The following is a 12,200-nucleotide window of genomic DNA, read 5'->3' as shown; positions in this document are numbered from 1 at the left end:
TAGTTTAGCACAACAAAAAGGAAGAGGTACTAATTTTAAACACGAGCAAATCTGAAGCTGAATTTGAAACATTGAACTATTTCAGCTTTTTATATTGGTCAAAAGATATCCATTTGTCATTGAGGAAATCAAAGCATTCTGGTTAAACTTTGATGCAAAGGCTGTTGCAACATTAATTGCAGACAATGAAATAAGAGCACTCTGTAGTTTGCTATTGTTTTCAGAGCTGTCTGACGTAAATTAAATGCTTAGTATTTAAACTGTCCAACAGCTAAAAGAGTAAAACTCCAAGTAACTTCTAGGCTAAAGAAAGCTATTCAGCACAAGACCAGTGCAATTTAAATCAATTTTTATACTTTCAGCTATTCATTGTAAAAGCTCTAGTGCCAGCAGACTCAACACCAATAAGATTATAAATGAACAGAGATCAAAGAAAAGAAATGGTTTAGCTCAGTCCCATATTTCATAGTGACCCTTCACAACTCTTTCCTCCTTCACCATTCCACAGGTCTGTTACTGAGCAAACCCAGCTCCCTCTACTCCATCAATAACGCTGGCCTCGGCTCACTATTCCTCCAGCTCGGCCACCTTTATTGTCTCTTGCACCTGTATGTGCAACTTCTTCCGTGAAACCAGTCTCTTCATCATCATCCTACAACGTCACAGTACAGTTTCAAAGAAAAACCAGTCCAAATCCCCAAGCCTAGTTGCTAGTCAGAGGAGTGCTCAGGCTAACTTCTACCCATTACCTACAAATTCAGCATTCAAAAGAGAAGGCAACAATCTACACTGTAGTAACAGCCTGCGAATCAACATGTGAGTTCTCCTACACGGCTTTTTCTCATTTGCTGCACAAAATATAAGATAGTTATCGTATACTTCCTTTTTAGCCTACTCAATTCAATGCTTAGACTCACCACTAAATCCAGCTAAATCTTGAACACAATACAGAAGTACTGACTTTGGGGCTCTCACTAAGATCTCTTCATACATAACAAATATTAATTACTTTGCAATGGCTCTATGAAACTGTGTGGTTTAATTGGTCTCAATGAAATACATAGGATTCTGGAGCACAAGAAAAAAGCTAAAATAATTTTCCAGAGGAGCCTTACTCTAGGTGCCCTATTTGAAATATTAGCACCCATAGAGCACTTACTGTTTTATAGCACCTGATATGTTTAGGGCAAAGCTCAAACTGAGCAACTCTTACAGCTGGGAGCATTTGGTGGTTCTGCAAAACAAAATCCAGATGTGTCACGTTTGTCACCTGGTAAACGAGGAACACACAATAAGCAAAGTACTGCAAAAAGTCCCATTTCATATCAACCCTCCCAGATCTGCTAGAATCACCTCAGTCTTCACAGGGCTGCAAAGCAGGACCTTACATCCCACCTACACTTCAGGTCCTTGTGCATTAGCTCTTGACTTGCAGCAACATTTCAAAACGGAGGAAACTGATTCAGTCCCTGGTTGTGCCTGAGAGGATTCAGGCTTCTCTGCACTCCCTGAAGAGTGCCTGAACTACCAGCTTTGAGGTGATCATTTGGAGATTGGGAAAACTCTGTGCTTCTCATACTGACATCATTTTTAACGGTCTGTCCTCCCCTCCCCAAGCCCTTCTCTTCCCTCTCCTTCCTCATCTCCCGTGTTTGTGTTTTCACATTTGTGCTCTTTCCTAATCTTCTCCCTATCCACTGTCCTTGAAATATCTTCCTGTCACCCTGCCTGAGGGATCGCGTACATCACAGGGCCATTTCTATTTAGGCTCCACTGTCTCTTCCCTGAGCAGCTTCCCATAGCCAGAAGAAGCAACTGCAAAGTCCCACTCAGTCCTGCTACTTCTGGATGGAGGATGCCACATCGCTATGCAGGGGTGGCTTAAACGGGTACTTTTTTTCCCCAATAAACTACCTTTCCTGGTGTAAATATGCCCTTAAACCCACGATTTCTTTCAGGACATAGCCTGTGTCTTACTACCTGCTTAAGAAGTGCTCTAGCACACTGCAGGTGCACTTGGGGGGTGTGGGGTGTGCACAGTGGGAATAGCAGTAGCATGCCTGCACCACCACTACAGAGATGACTATCTCTGTGACACATTCCTCTTATATAATGAGCTGCTGAGCTTCTTGACAAAATAAGATATTAAAGTAAATTCAGATTTTCAAATGATTCATATTTAAGTAGGTTTGATCTTTAAGTGTCAAGGACAGAAACATGAAGCCACAGCTAATAAAAGAAAGAGCTGTAGTGATTTGGAATTATATTACTGCACAGACTTTATTAATTTGAAGTTAAAGGGCTCCAGAACATTTATTCCTTCTGAAGAGCTTCAGATTCATCAACAGCAATAAATCAAAGGCAACATTTTGGGAATATCTGATTTAGCAGCTATGCTATAATTCAGTTTTCTCCAACTTTCAAGTTCTTGGTATCTTTTTCAACAGGCCAAGATATATGGATCTGGAATCACCATTATAATCTTTCCTTAGTGTTATATATTTATTATGTGCTTTGAGTATGTTTGCTAGGTGATGCTGGAGTGCAACACATCAAGAAAAGCAAGGAAATGCAACTGTTTTCCTAAAATAAAGAGGATTTGGGTTTTAATTATTCACACTGAATATTTTTGTAGTAAAATATAGCACAGACTGTGTGCATCTATTTAAGAGACAGTTCATCCTGTCAGCAGTTCTGTTCCCGGTTCATTGATAGCTATAGCACATCACATGAGCAAAAAGCAGCACAGTCTGTAGTCAGGGTCAACATCAACTTGAAAGAAATTTCCACGATCGGGGAAATATTTTCAAATAATCCCCTCTTCTCTACTACTTTCAAAGCACGGGCTTAAGTATTTATTGAGTTGGGCCCTGAAAATGTATGCACATTTTTGTTTATTCTTGTCTCCTTCAAAGTAGTATATTAGTATAGTAGTAAGAAATTAAACAGCAAGGGATAAATTTGAATTAAGAAAGAAGATGCCAGTTATATTAGGAAAATTTTTAGAAACAGAAATGGTGTTTTGTAAATTACTTACTAAAATACTTTTAACATACACTCTACTGAAGTTATGCATAATCTCTTAAATTGAGCGAAGTTCTCAATTCTTTCTTACTTCTAAATTCCTTCAGATATGGGGAATCATTACACCATAGCAAAGGCCTGAATATATGCTGGTACTTTACTGTAAATGAGAGAGAGCTCATCCCTTGATGAGAGGGTGAAACACTCAGAAAACATGAGAAGACATCCGATTAAAGAAGAATATTCTGCATTCCAAAACCAGTGTATTTACTTAAGAAACCCATCTGCTGTGCAGGGACAGCTTTACTCTACATGAGGCTGCATAAAACGACACCTTCCTACTCACTTCATCTGTTCCTTGTACATTTTCAGAATTGTATCTACTTACTTTAGCATCAAATTTGGATTTATTATAAACACTATGAAAAATTTGGGGCCTATCTCTTCTTAACTGTACACGCATATAAACAGATACCAAAGACAACTTTATTCAGGCTCTACTCTCTTCTTAATACAAGCTTGTAATGAAGAAAATTACGCTTGGATATCACTTAGTGGTATCACTGCCACCAGTTTCCCAGGTCTTGCTTTAGCACAGAAATTTGCATTCACTTGAAGCACATGAATAGCCTTATCAGAAGGCACATCTGATGGAAAGGAAGCACATGGTTTTGTGTGTTTTGTTGATTTGTACACCTAAGTGCAAAGCCCAATTCCCGCCCGCACCTGAGCGAGCAGGCTGAAACACCGCATGGTCTTGCAAATTCAACAGCAACGCAGGATCCGAAAAAAGCCCTTACTTTCAAGTTGCCTTGTGATGAAATTGGTAGTTAAATCATGCAAAACTAGAAAACGGCCTTTCAAATGAACGAGGAATTGCCTGTATTACCACCCAGCACATTACAGTGTGCCGGGGTACCCCCAAAATAACTCTAACTGACCTCGGTTTCAGAAGCACTGCAGCTGTTAAGGGATCAAATTAAGCTTTGTAGCCTGCATCTAACTATGGGCACTTGGATCTGCAAATTAAACAATGTTCTCTACATTTAAAATTTGGAATGGGATTTCTTCCATGTCTTCTGAAAGATAAAACCTTTTTTTCTAACAATATACATATTGTTATGCACAACTGTAACCATTTCTATACCTAGCTCCAACATTCAAGTACTGATCTTTCAGCTCTGCATCCTGGCTCCTGACTGTTAGACCTATGGAAATAGGCAGGAGGAGAAATCCATTATCTCTTGAGGAAGGCAACTCCTGATGCTGTGGGCTGGATCTGGCGGCAGAAGCTAGGCCAGCCATGGCTTGCTGTCTTCTGAGAGGTGACACTTTCCTGCTTGTGCTCTCACTCTGGGGCACTCACTCTACCGTAGCTCTATACCCGGCATTTCCAGAAGACTGAAGTTTAGCTACACCCTAGGCTGGAGATGAAATCATTCCAAATAGTGTATGGTCCATAGATATTGGGTGCTATACACACCAGTCAGTGGCAGTTGTTTTGTCTTTCCTCCCTTAAACCATCTTCCTTTCACCTTTTCGTGAAGAAAATACTTGGTCTTGGAGATCTGATTCTATTCTCATCAGGCTGCACAGACCAAGTCCTGGAAGCACACCATGTGTTTGGTATGCAGGAAGGCTGTGGCTGCTAAGCTCCCTTAAACACAGATGGATGATGTAGATTTTACCAAGGGCTGTCTAATGAATACATGCAGTAATACTTTTCAGAGGCTTCTAACATAGACTTGGATGGGTCTGCACAAAGACAAGGAAAGATTAACCCGCTGCCCTAGAGATCCATCTCCAAGCCAGCTTGCCAGCTTTCAAGCCTCCGATCCACAGCACCAAGTGGCAGCTATTTTTAAAAGTTACCTATTTTTTAACCATATTAATAAAGCCCTCTAGTTTTATCCCACTCTTGGAAAACCCTGAACTGTTGCTAAACCTTCCAAGAAGTTGTCAGTCAGAAAAAAAGAACAAGCATGGAAAACTTTGTCCCTAATGATTGCAGTCCAGCAAAGACAGAACCTTCTTGAAGTATTGGAGTAGTGCAAAGCTCTCAGGCTTTTTGTTTTTTTGCTGCTGCCTTTTTTTTTTTTTTTTTTTAAATGTAGCAGCATTCTGTTGCTCTTGTGATGAACAGTTCATACTAGTTTAGTGGCTTATTATGGCACAGTCAGCAAATATCAATAATAAGACCATGGAAGAAAGCACATCTCAGAGTGTGTCGATCCCCATTGTCTAAGTGTGCAAATTACTAACTATATAAAACTCTGTACAAATAATCTCAAATTTTACTTGAGGATCCAAGAGGAAGTTGCACCCAGCAACTTGGTACTTAACACATCATCTAATTGCCTTTTGCAGATTAGGTGTTGATACTGAGGAAATGCCTAAACCACCAATTGCCAGAGATGGAAAGCTATAACTCCCTATTTCTTACAGTCTCTCCTTAAACACATGCTCCTGTTGGAAAGAGGATAGTAGGCCAGAGGGACCTCATTTCACATGGCAGTTTTCATGTAAGAGAACAAAACTATGGTGGTCTTTGCAGTGCATTAGCCTAAGAGGGGTCTCAAACATCGCTGGAAAGAGAAACTGAACACCCAACAGAACCACTGTGAAGCAGGAAAAAAGCCAACAGCCAAGAAAATGCTCTACGCTTGAAAAATGGGAAAAGCAAGAATGAAAACTGGAAAGAAAGGAATTCTTACCATCTAAAACCAGGTGAAAGAGTCAGGGAGAAGGAGGAGGTGTTCACGTTTTAATTTCTTAAACACCACCCTTGAGTAACATCCTTTTGCAAGGCTGTATTTATAAGATGTCTGTGTAAAAGCCATGCAACTTCTGCATTACTTCTGTGCCAGCTTCCTCTTTAGAAAATGGCAGAACTGTGAATGCGATCTACCTTGGAGAGGAGTAGGAAAATTCAATCCTTTGACAGTGACATCCTGACACCATTTTGTGCCAAAGGCTACAACTCCCTGAACTTTTTATCTGTTTCTCTGGTCGGCTGGGCACTCTTGCTTTGTCTGCCCCCATTTCACCCTGGTGCTGTTCAGGACCTGCCCGAAGCAGGTCCCCAGGGCTGGCTGAAGGCAGGAGCAGACGTGCCCCCTGCATCATAGCTGTGTGCGGTGACCACCAGCCTGGTTTTGCCTCCCAGCTCTTGCGCGAAGGGACTCTGACAGGCTTTCTCCATCCGCCTCCACCCCATCTGTCTGTTAAGCATGTACGAGCTTCTCCCATTTCAGTACTACTTCAGGGCTTCTCCTTCCCAGCCCGTACCACTCCCATTATCCATGTCCCCTTCAGAAAAATCTGCTTGGCTCGAGCCATAGGAGGCTTTTCTATGAAAATTAAACTATACATTTGAGTGCAATTCAGTCAGTAGAGATGGAGTTGATCTAATCTCAACTTTGAGTTGTGACTCAAAGCTTTGAGAAGTGACTTTGTATCACGTAACTTTGCTCTCCTAAACTAGCTCTCCTAGTCCTGTTAAGTTCAATCCAAATGTCCTCCACAGCACTCCACCATCCTGTCATCTTTGCCTGCATCACACCAGTTCAGTGGCTGTTTGTGCAGATCACGAGCTTTTAAAGAAGACTTTTAAGATTTTCTTATTATAGTCTGACTTCAGATCATCCGCAGAATGTCTCCAGATATTAAAGCACTTTTCTGACTCAGACACAAACTAATTTTAAGTGACAGTTCATCAGGGAAGTATTACGTTATTTAATTACAGTCCCCCTTCCCTAAGTGGCTGTATTTCCACCCAATTGGTGGTTTAGAAATATGTTTTTCTTAATTTTAAAATTATGCTTTTGGCCATGTCCAAGAGTTACTGGTAAACACCATTTATTACATCTTAACACAAAACCACTTCTTTTCTAGTTGTCTCTCCTTCGTAGATGTCTACATTGGAAAAAGGTTTCTGAAGTGTTACATCAACGCTGCAGTGCTCATTACTGTTTAGCCAACTGAGCTAGAAATACACAGCTATTTCACTAGCCATATTCCCAGGACATAATTCACCATCACCCTTTATCCAGTGGCAATGCTTCATTAAGCTCCCTCATTTCCAGCAGCTCCCAACTCCCTCCCTCATAGCTTACTTGCAGGGCTGTGCTATAAACCACGTTAGTGAAAAGTTTAATGTCAAACCCAAAATCTCACAACATACTGCTTATTTATTACATGTTTAAATCCAAACCACTTACTGATACAGGTCACCTGTGCTAGAATGCTTCCCTGCCACAAGTGTGATGTTAGCAGAGGGTAGCATAGGACTGAAATATCATAAATTAGAACCGGGAGATGGAGCTGTACCCTTAATTATTTCTTCCTTGCCCCTTCCTTCTTGCTTTACTTTATTGCTTCCATTTTGGTGTAAATACTTTAAAACCAAAAAAGAAAAAAAAATGTTGTCATCCTCCCCATCCCCCCCAAAACGTTCCATGTGAAGGAAGTGCCAAGCTGAGCAGATTCAGCACTACAGACACTCTGCTGAAAAAGTATCCAACTTTGAGCACCTACTAGGAGTATTTACAGATACTGGATAATACATCTAGGTCCCAAAGATAACTCTAGCTTCTAGTCCTGTGAGCATCATGCATCTTCTTTGTTAATATTGTGCCAAAGGTCTGTAGGTCAAATTTATTTAAATATACCCTGCACTAAAGAAGATTTTTCCAGCTATATAAATTTATAAATATAATCTTAAATAAAAATCACAACTGATAAAATGGTCCTTTACCTGGTTTAATTTTAGGTCACATACAAACAGAGTGTTTGTTTAATTAAAAAAAAAAAAAAAAAGGCGCATAATTTTTTTTTCCTTCCTTTTTCCTCCTCCAAACTTCAGTCTGAGATGGTGGGCTAGGTTCTGATTTCATTTATTCTACTCTAAATCAAGATTTCACAGACTTGTCTACAAGTTACTGAGCAGATGATTAAGGTGTGAATTCAGAGTACTTTATCTTTTTCTGCATCAGCTCCCTGAGGTCATTCCTAGAGAGCAGCATAGCATGCTTTTGAGTCAGCTCAGTGTCAAAGTTGAGCAAAACACATTGTGTTCGGCATGTGTTAAGAGCTCCTACGAAGGAAGCCGCAACCTGCTGCAGTGTAACACGTTGCAAATTCATCCCCTGGTTTACTTAGGTAAAGACCAGCCCTGCCAGTGCATCTCTGCCATAAAACACCACTTCTGAACCCAGCACCTGTCAGATGCAAATCCCAGCCGAATCTCATTTAGAAACCTCCCCTCTAGCCCACATTACTCTAGACACTGTGAAAAAAATACATACATAAGACACACGGATATTACAATAGCTTAAAGTAAGGTCTGGGAATCTAAAGCCTGCAGGCTGCTTATAGCCACAGCTTCATTTCACATGGACCACAAAAGACTTTCCCTTCCTCATACTGGCATGCACTAACATGCTGGCTGAGAAAGATGCTGAAGTGGCCAATGCACTGGCAACAATTACAAACACTTCCCACCTATGTTATAAAATTAATGTGGCCCACAGTAATGTTGAAGGGGAAATATTATCACAGCAAGGTCCCCACAGCAACAACACTCTGCAAATTACAGAGACTCTGAGTCTATTGTGGAAGCCCCACAAAATCTACCAACAAGCATCAATATTGGTAACCTCAGTGTCATGACTTTTTTTCTCCCTCTCTGTACATATTGCTGCTTTTCCCTTTCTTTTTCCCACCTTTGCTATTTCTAACTCCTTCTGTCAGTCTTTCCTTCTGCCTTAATACACCATTAACAGAGAAATGGGATCCTTGTAAAAGATGCACTGAGGCTGGGCCCTCACACTGTTACACTAATAACATAGAAAAGAGATGAACACAAGAAGTTGGAATTAGCTTTCATAAATGGAGGCAGTTCTCACAGTACAACAGCAATCTTTAAAAAAATTTCCACTACGCATGTTGGAAACGCACTTTTTTTATTGGCTAGGCGTTCAATCAAAACTAATTTTCCTTCAAGGAAAGACACTGCTCCTCACTGAGTGGTAATGTCAATGCTACTTCAAACATTTCAAATTTCAGACTTTTTTGGTGTCTATGACTTAAGCGTAAGACTTTTGAGATAGAAGTGGGTAGATGTTTTTGCCCACATTTTCATATTCAAATTCAATTTAATTTTGAATTTTTCCTTCTTTAAAGGCAAGCAAACGTTAAAGAGTACACTGTCTTATAGATCACCCCTCCACACTGTTTTTCAGGGTATATCTGTTCAATTTTTTCTATGCTTTAGCTATGAAAAAACATCACTGAAAGTAGGATTCATCTCACCTAACTAAATTTAGAGACTTGTAAGGGAAGTATCTACAGCACTGGAGCTAGGGTCCTTTTGTAGCCCCTGAAGAAAAACAGCCACAAGGCAAGATTCATCCCCAATATTTTAGATGCTTCCCTAGGATGAGATGAATTGCACTCTGAAAGTACTGCTTCCTCTGCATTGACTACACTGTGCACTGTAGATATCCATATTTGTTCAAATCCCTGCCTCCTTCAATATGAAGTTTTTCCTGTCTACTTACAACCTGTCCCTTTAAATTTCAAGGGTTTTGAAGCAAGTCTTCCTTCATATACATTCGCAACAAACAGGACAACAGTATCATGACTGCATGACTGTGGCCTTTATTTTCCACCAGAGTATGAACATCAGTAACAATGGTAATGCTAATACCCTAAACAGATTAGTAATTACAGTCCATGGAGAACCAATGGTTTAAATAAGAACTATATTGGAAGCCTAGCTCAAAAAACCCCCAAACAAACAAACAAAAAAACCCCCAAGATTTTTCACAGCCATTGCATGCAACACAGCTCTGAAAGGCCAGATATGGTGAGCAATCAAAAAGAAAGCTTTGTCTGGCTTACAAAGTCTCTCCTTGTTGTGGTTATGGACTCTGATCTGTTACAGCAGCAATAAATTTTGTTCATGGCCTTTAGCTTTTGTAAAGAAGGTGAAAGAGGGACAACTATCATGTTGTCTCCAGTCCTTAATTAAAAAAAAGGAAAAAAAAAGACAGAGGGGGAAAAAAAAAAAAAGAAGCCTTTTAACAGAGGTGGGGACAAGCGGAGTTCATCTATAGCCAGCAAAGGCTTCCGATCCCTGGGCTACACTGCCTTTCCAGGTGACCCCCTCTTTCCCAAGCTACTCTTTGCTTCAGAATTTGCAATGGAAGAGAGCCACCTCTCAGTCATGCCATACATCAAATGCCGCAGGTAAAACTTGGCTGTTTGGATATTCTTACTAGAATCCTTCACAAACTATGTATTCTTCTTGATCTCAGTCATTACAGCTACTGGGCTGGGCAATGCCATGAGGAAAAACAGAGATCCACCTAAATATAAGAGCTTTTGGGCAGGAAGGCTGTCCTTGGGGAACAAGGTACAGGTGGCTTTGCAGTGAAGAGGATTACAGAATTTCTTCAAGCCATCAGAAGCAGAAAGTAAAGTAAAACAGTGCAAGTCAGACTGCTGCACATATGTATAAAGAAGTGCAGCTCTCAAGACTAACCTGAAATTTGTAAAATACTATTACAACAGTTCTTCAGACCACCAGGCATTAAAACCTTTGGAAACACCTGATACTCTCTTCACTAAGTAAAAATATAATTGATCAAATTATGTACATCTCAACCCTGACTGCACCACCTACACTTTCTTCTGTATAAAACTACTGATGCACAATTTAAAACCTCACTGCACACAATAGTCTCTTTAGCATACACAATACTCACCTAAACATGACATTATTTCACCTGCATTCAGACTGACCTCTCTTCTCAGTCTAATAGCAATATTTTAAAAATACTATTACATTCCTTTGTAGGCTTCCTCTAATTCAATAAATTCTTATGAGGTAAAACCAATCAAGTGGGTGATTTATGTAGTTGTATAGGTACAGCTTAGTAAGTTTAATCAAATTACTAGGCTACATGTAAAAGTCAAATTTACATAGAAGGGTTTCCTTTCACAAATGAATAAATGCTGAAAACATAATTTCAAGAAAAACTTGCAAAGAAAAAAAGGTGGGGAATAGCAAAGTAAGGTAATTACCTATCTCCCTTTGGTTTTCTTTTTTGTACTGTCTTCCCTTTGGGTCGTCTTTCACTTCCTAAACAGGGGCTCCCACCAGGGCCTGTTACCCGTATTGATTCAAGGCCTTTGGAAGATTTCTTAAAAGTAAATTCCACTGGTTCTCCTTCTTTTAGGCTTCTAAATCCTTCCATGTAAAGCTTGCTCTGTAAATAGGAAAAATATTCTTGGTTACTATTGCCTTAAAAACAATATTGACATTCACAATCAACAGGACAAATTATCCTGTCTACTATCCTAGAACACATACAGGTTGAGTAACAGTTTCCTCTGCATGAACTATAGCAGAAGATACTACAAATTATAGTCCTGGATACACTAAAAACACTATTCAACACTAAACAAGTAACAAGAACCACTTTTCAGTATCAGCAAAACTGAAATAACATTTTCCTTTTCTGTGATGAATGCTATAGATGTAAGAAGCAGAGAAAATGCTGTATTCTTAACCCCCCTGTCTAACAGGCATCAGGAACTGGAAAGACTTTTCTAACAAAATGGAAAGAGAACAAATGTTCACCTCAGAGCTAATTTGTTTGTGATCAAAATTATCATAATTTGTATTCCTTGTATCTGGGACATGGCTCTTCTGCTCTGAAAATGAATCAAAGATACAATGAGCATGAGAGGCAGGAGGAAGAAACTCTGAACAAAGTCCACTGAAATAGGCAATTCAAATATCCCTAGTGAGCTGCTAAATTTCTGTTCACTACCCCAAAAATCTTATCTGGTTAGCATGATTTAGGTATGGATTTGTATTTTCATTCACAGAAAAGGAAATTATTATCATCAGGGCAAGTGAAATAAATACTGGTAAATCTTTTGATATTACACTGTAGCGGCAAAAGCTTGGACAAGCTAAAGTCAACAGGAGCTCACCATTGATTTTGATGCAATGAAAATTTTTGTCTCAATTCCTAATAAATTATGTACAATGCTGAGTCTATATCCCAGGACAAATCTGATGAATCAAACTTACATGAAATGATCATCAAGTTAACTGAGACTTTTTTGGGGGGAAGGAAGATAAAATATTAGATACTCGTTGC

The 12,200-nt window shown here is 39.7% G+C and overlaps 1 protein-coding gene across 1 annotated transcript in view; it reads right to left on the bottom strand.

Annotated features, from left to right (window-relative positions):
• Positions 1 to 12,200, bottom strand: part of LIN28B (lin-28 homolog B (C. elegans)) — an 83,233-nt gene that overhangs the window by 29,435 nt on the left and 41,598 nt on the right. Inside the window, exon 3 of the mRNA XM_010573384.1 lies at positions 11,113 to 11,297. Within this exon, the coding sequence (XP_010571686.1) occupies positions 11,113 to 11,297 (185 nt within the window). The remainder of the gene's footprint in view (positions 1 to 11,112; positions 11,298 to 12,200) is intronic.

The sequence above is a fragment of the Haliaeetus leucocephalus genome, unplaced genomic scaffold (assembly GCF_000737465.1).
Source record: "Haliaeetus leucocephalus isolate CR32 unplaced genomic scaffold, Haliaeetus_leucocephalus-4.0 Scaffold384, whole genome shotgun sequence".
In the NCBI taxonomy this organism is placed as follows: domain Eukaryota; kingdom Metazoa; phylum Chordata; class Aves; order Accipitriformes; family Accipitridae; genus Haliaeetus; species Haliaeetus leucocephalus.
Note: the sequence above shows the minus strand (reverse complement) of the source record. Positions and strands in the feature narration are given on the sequence as shown.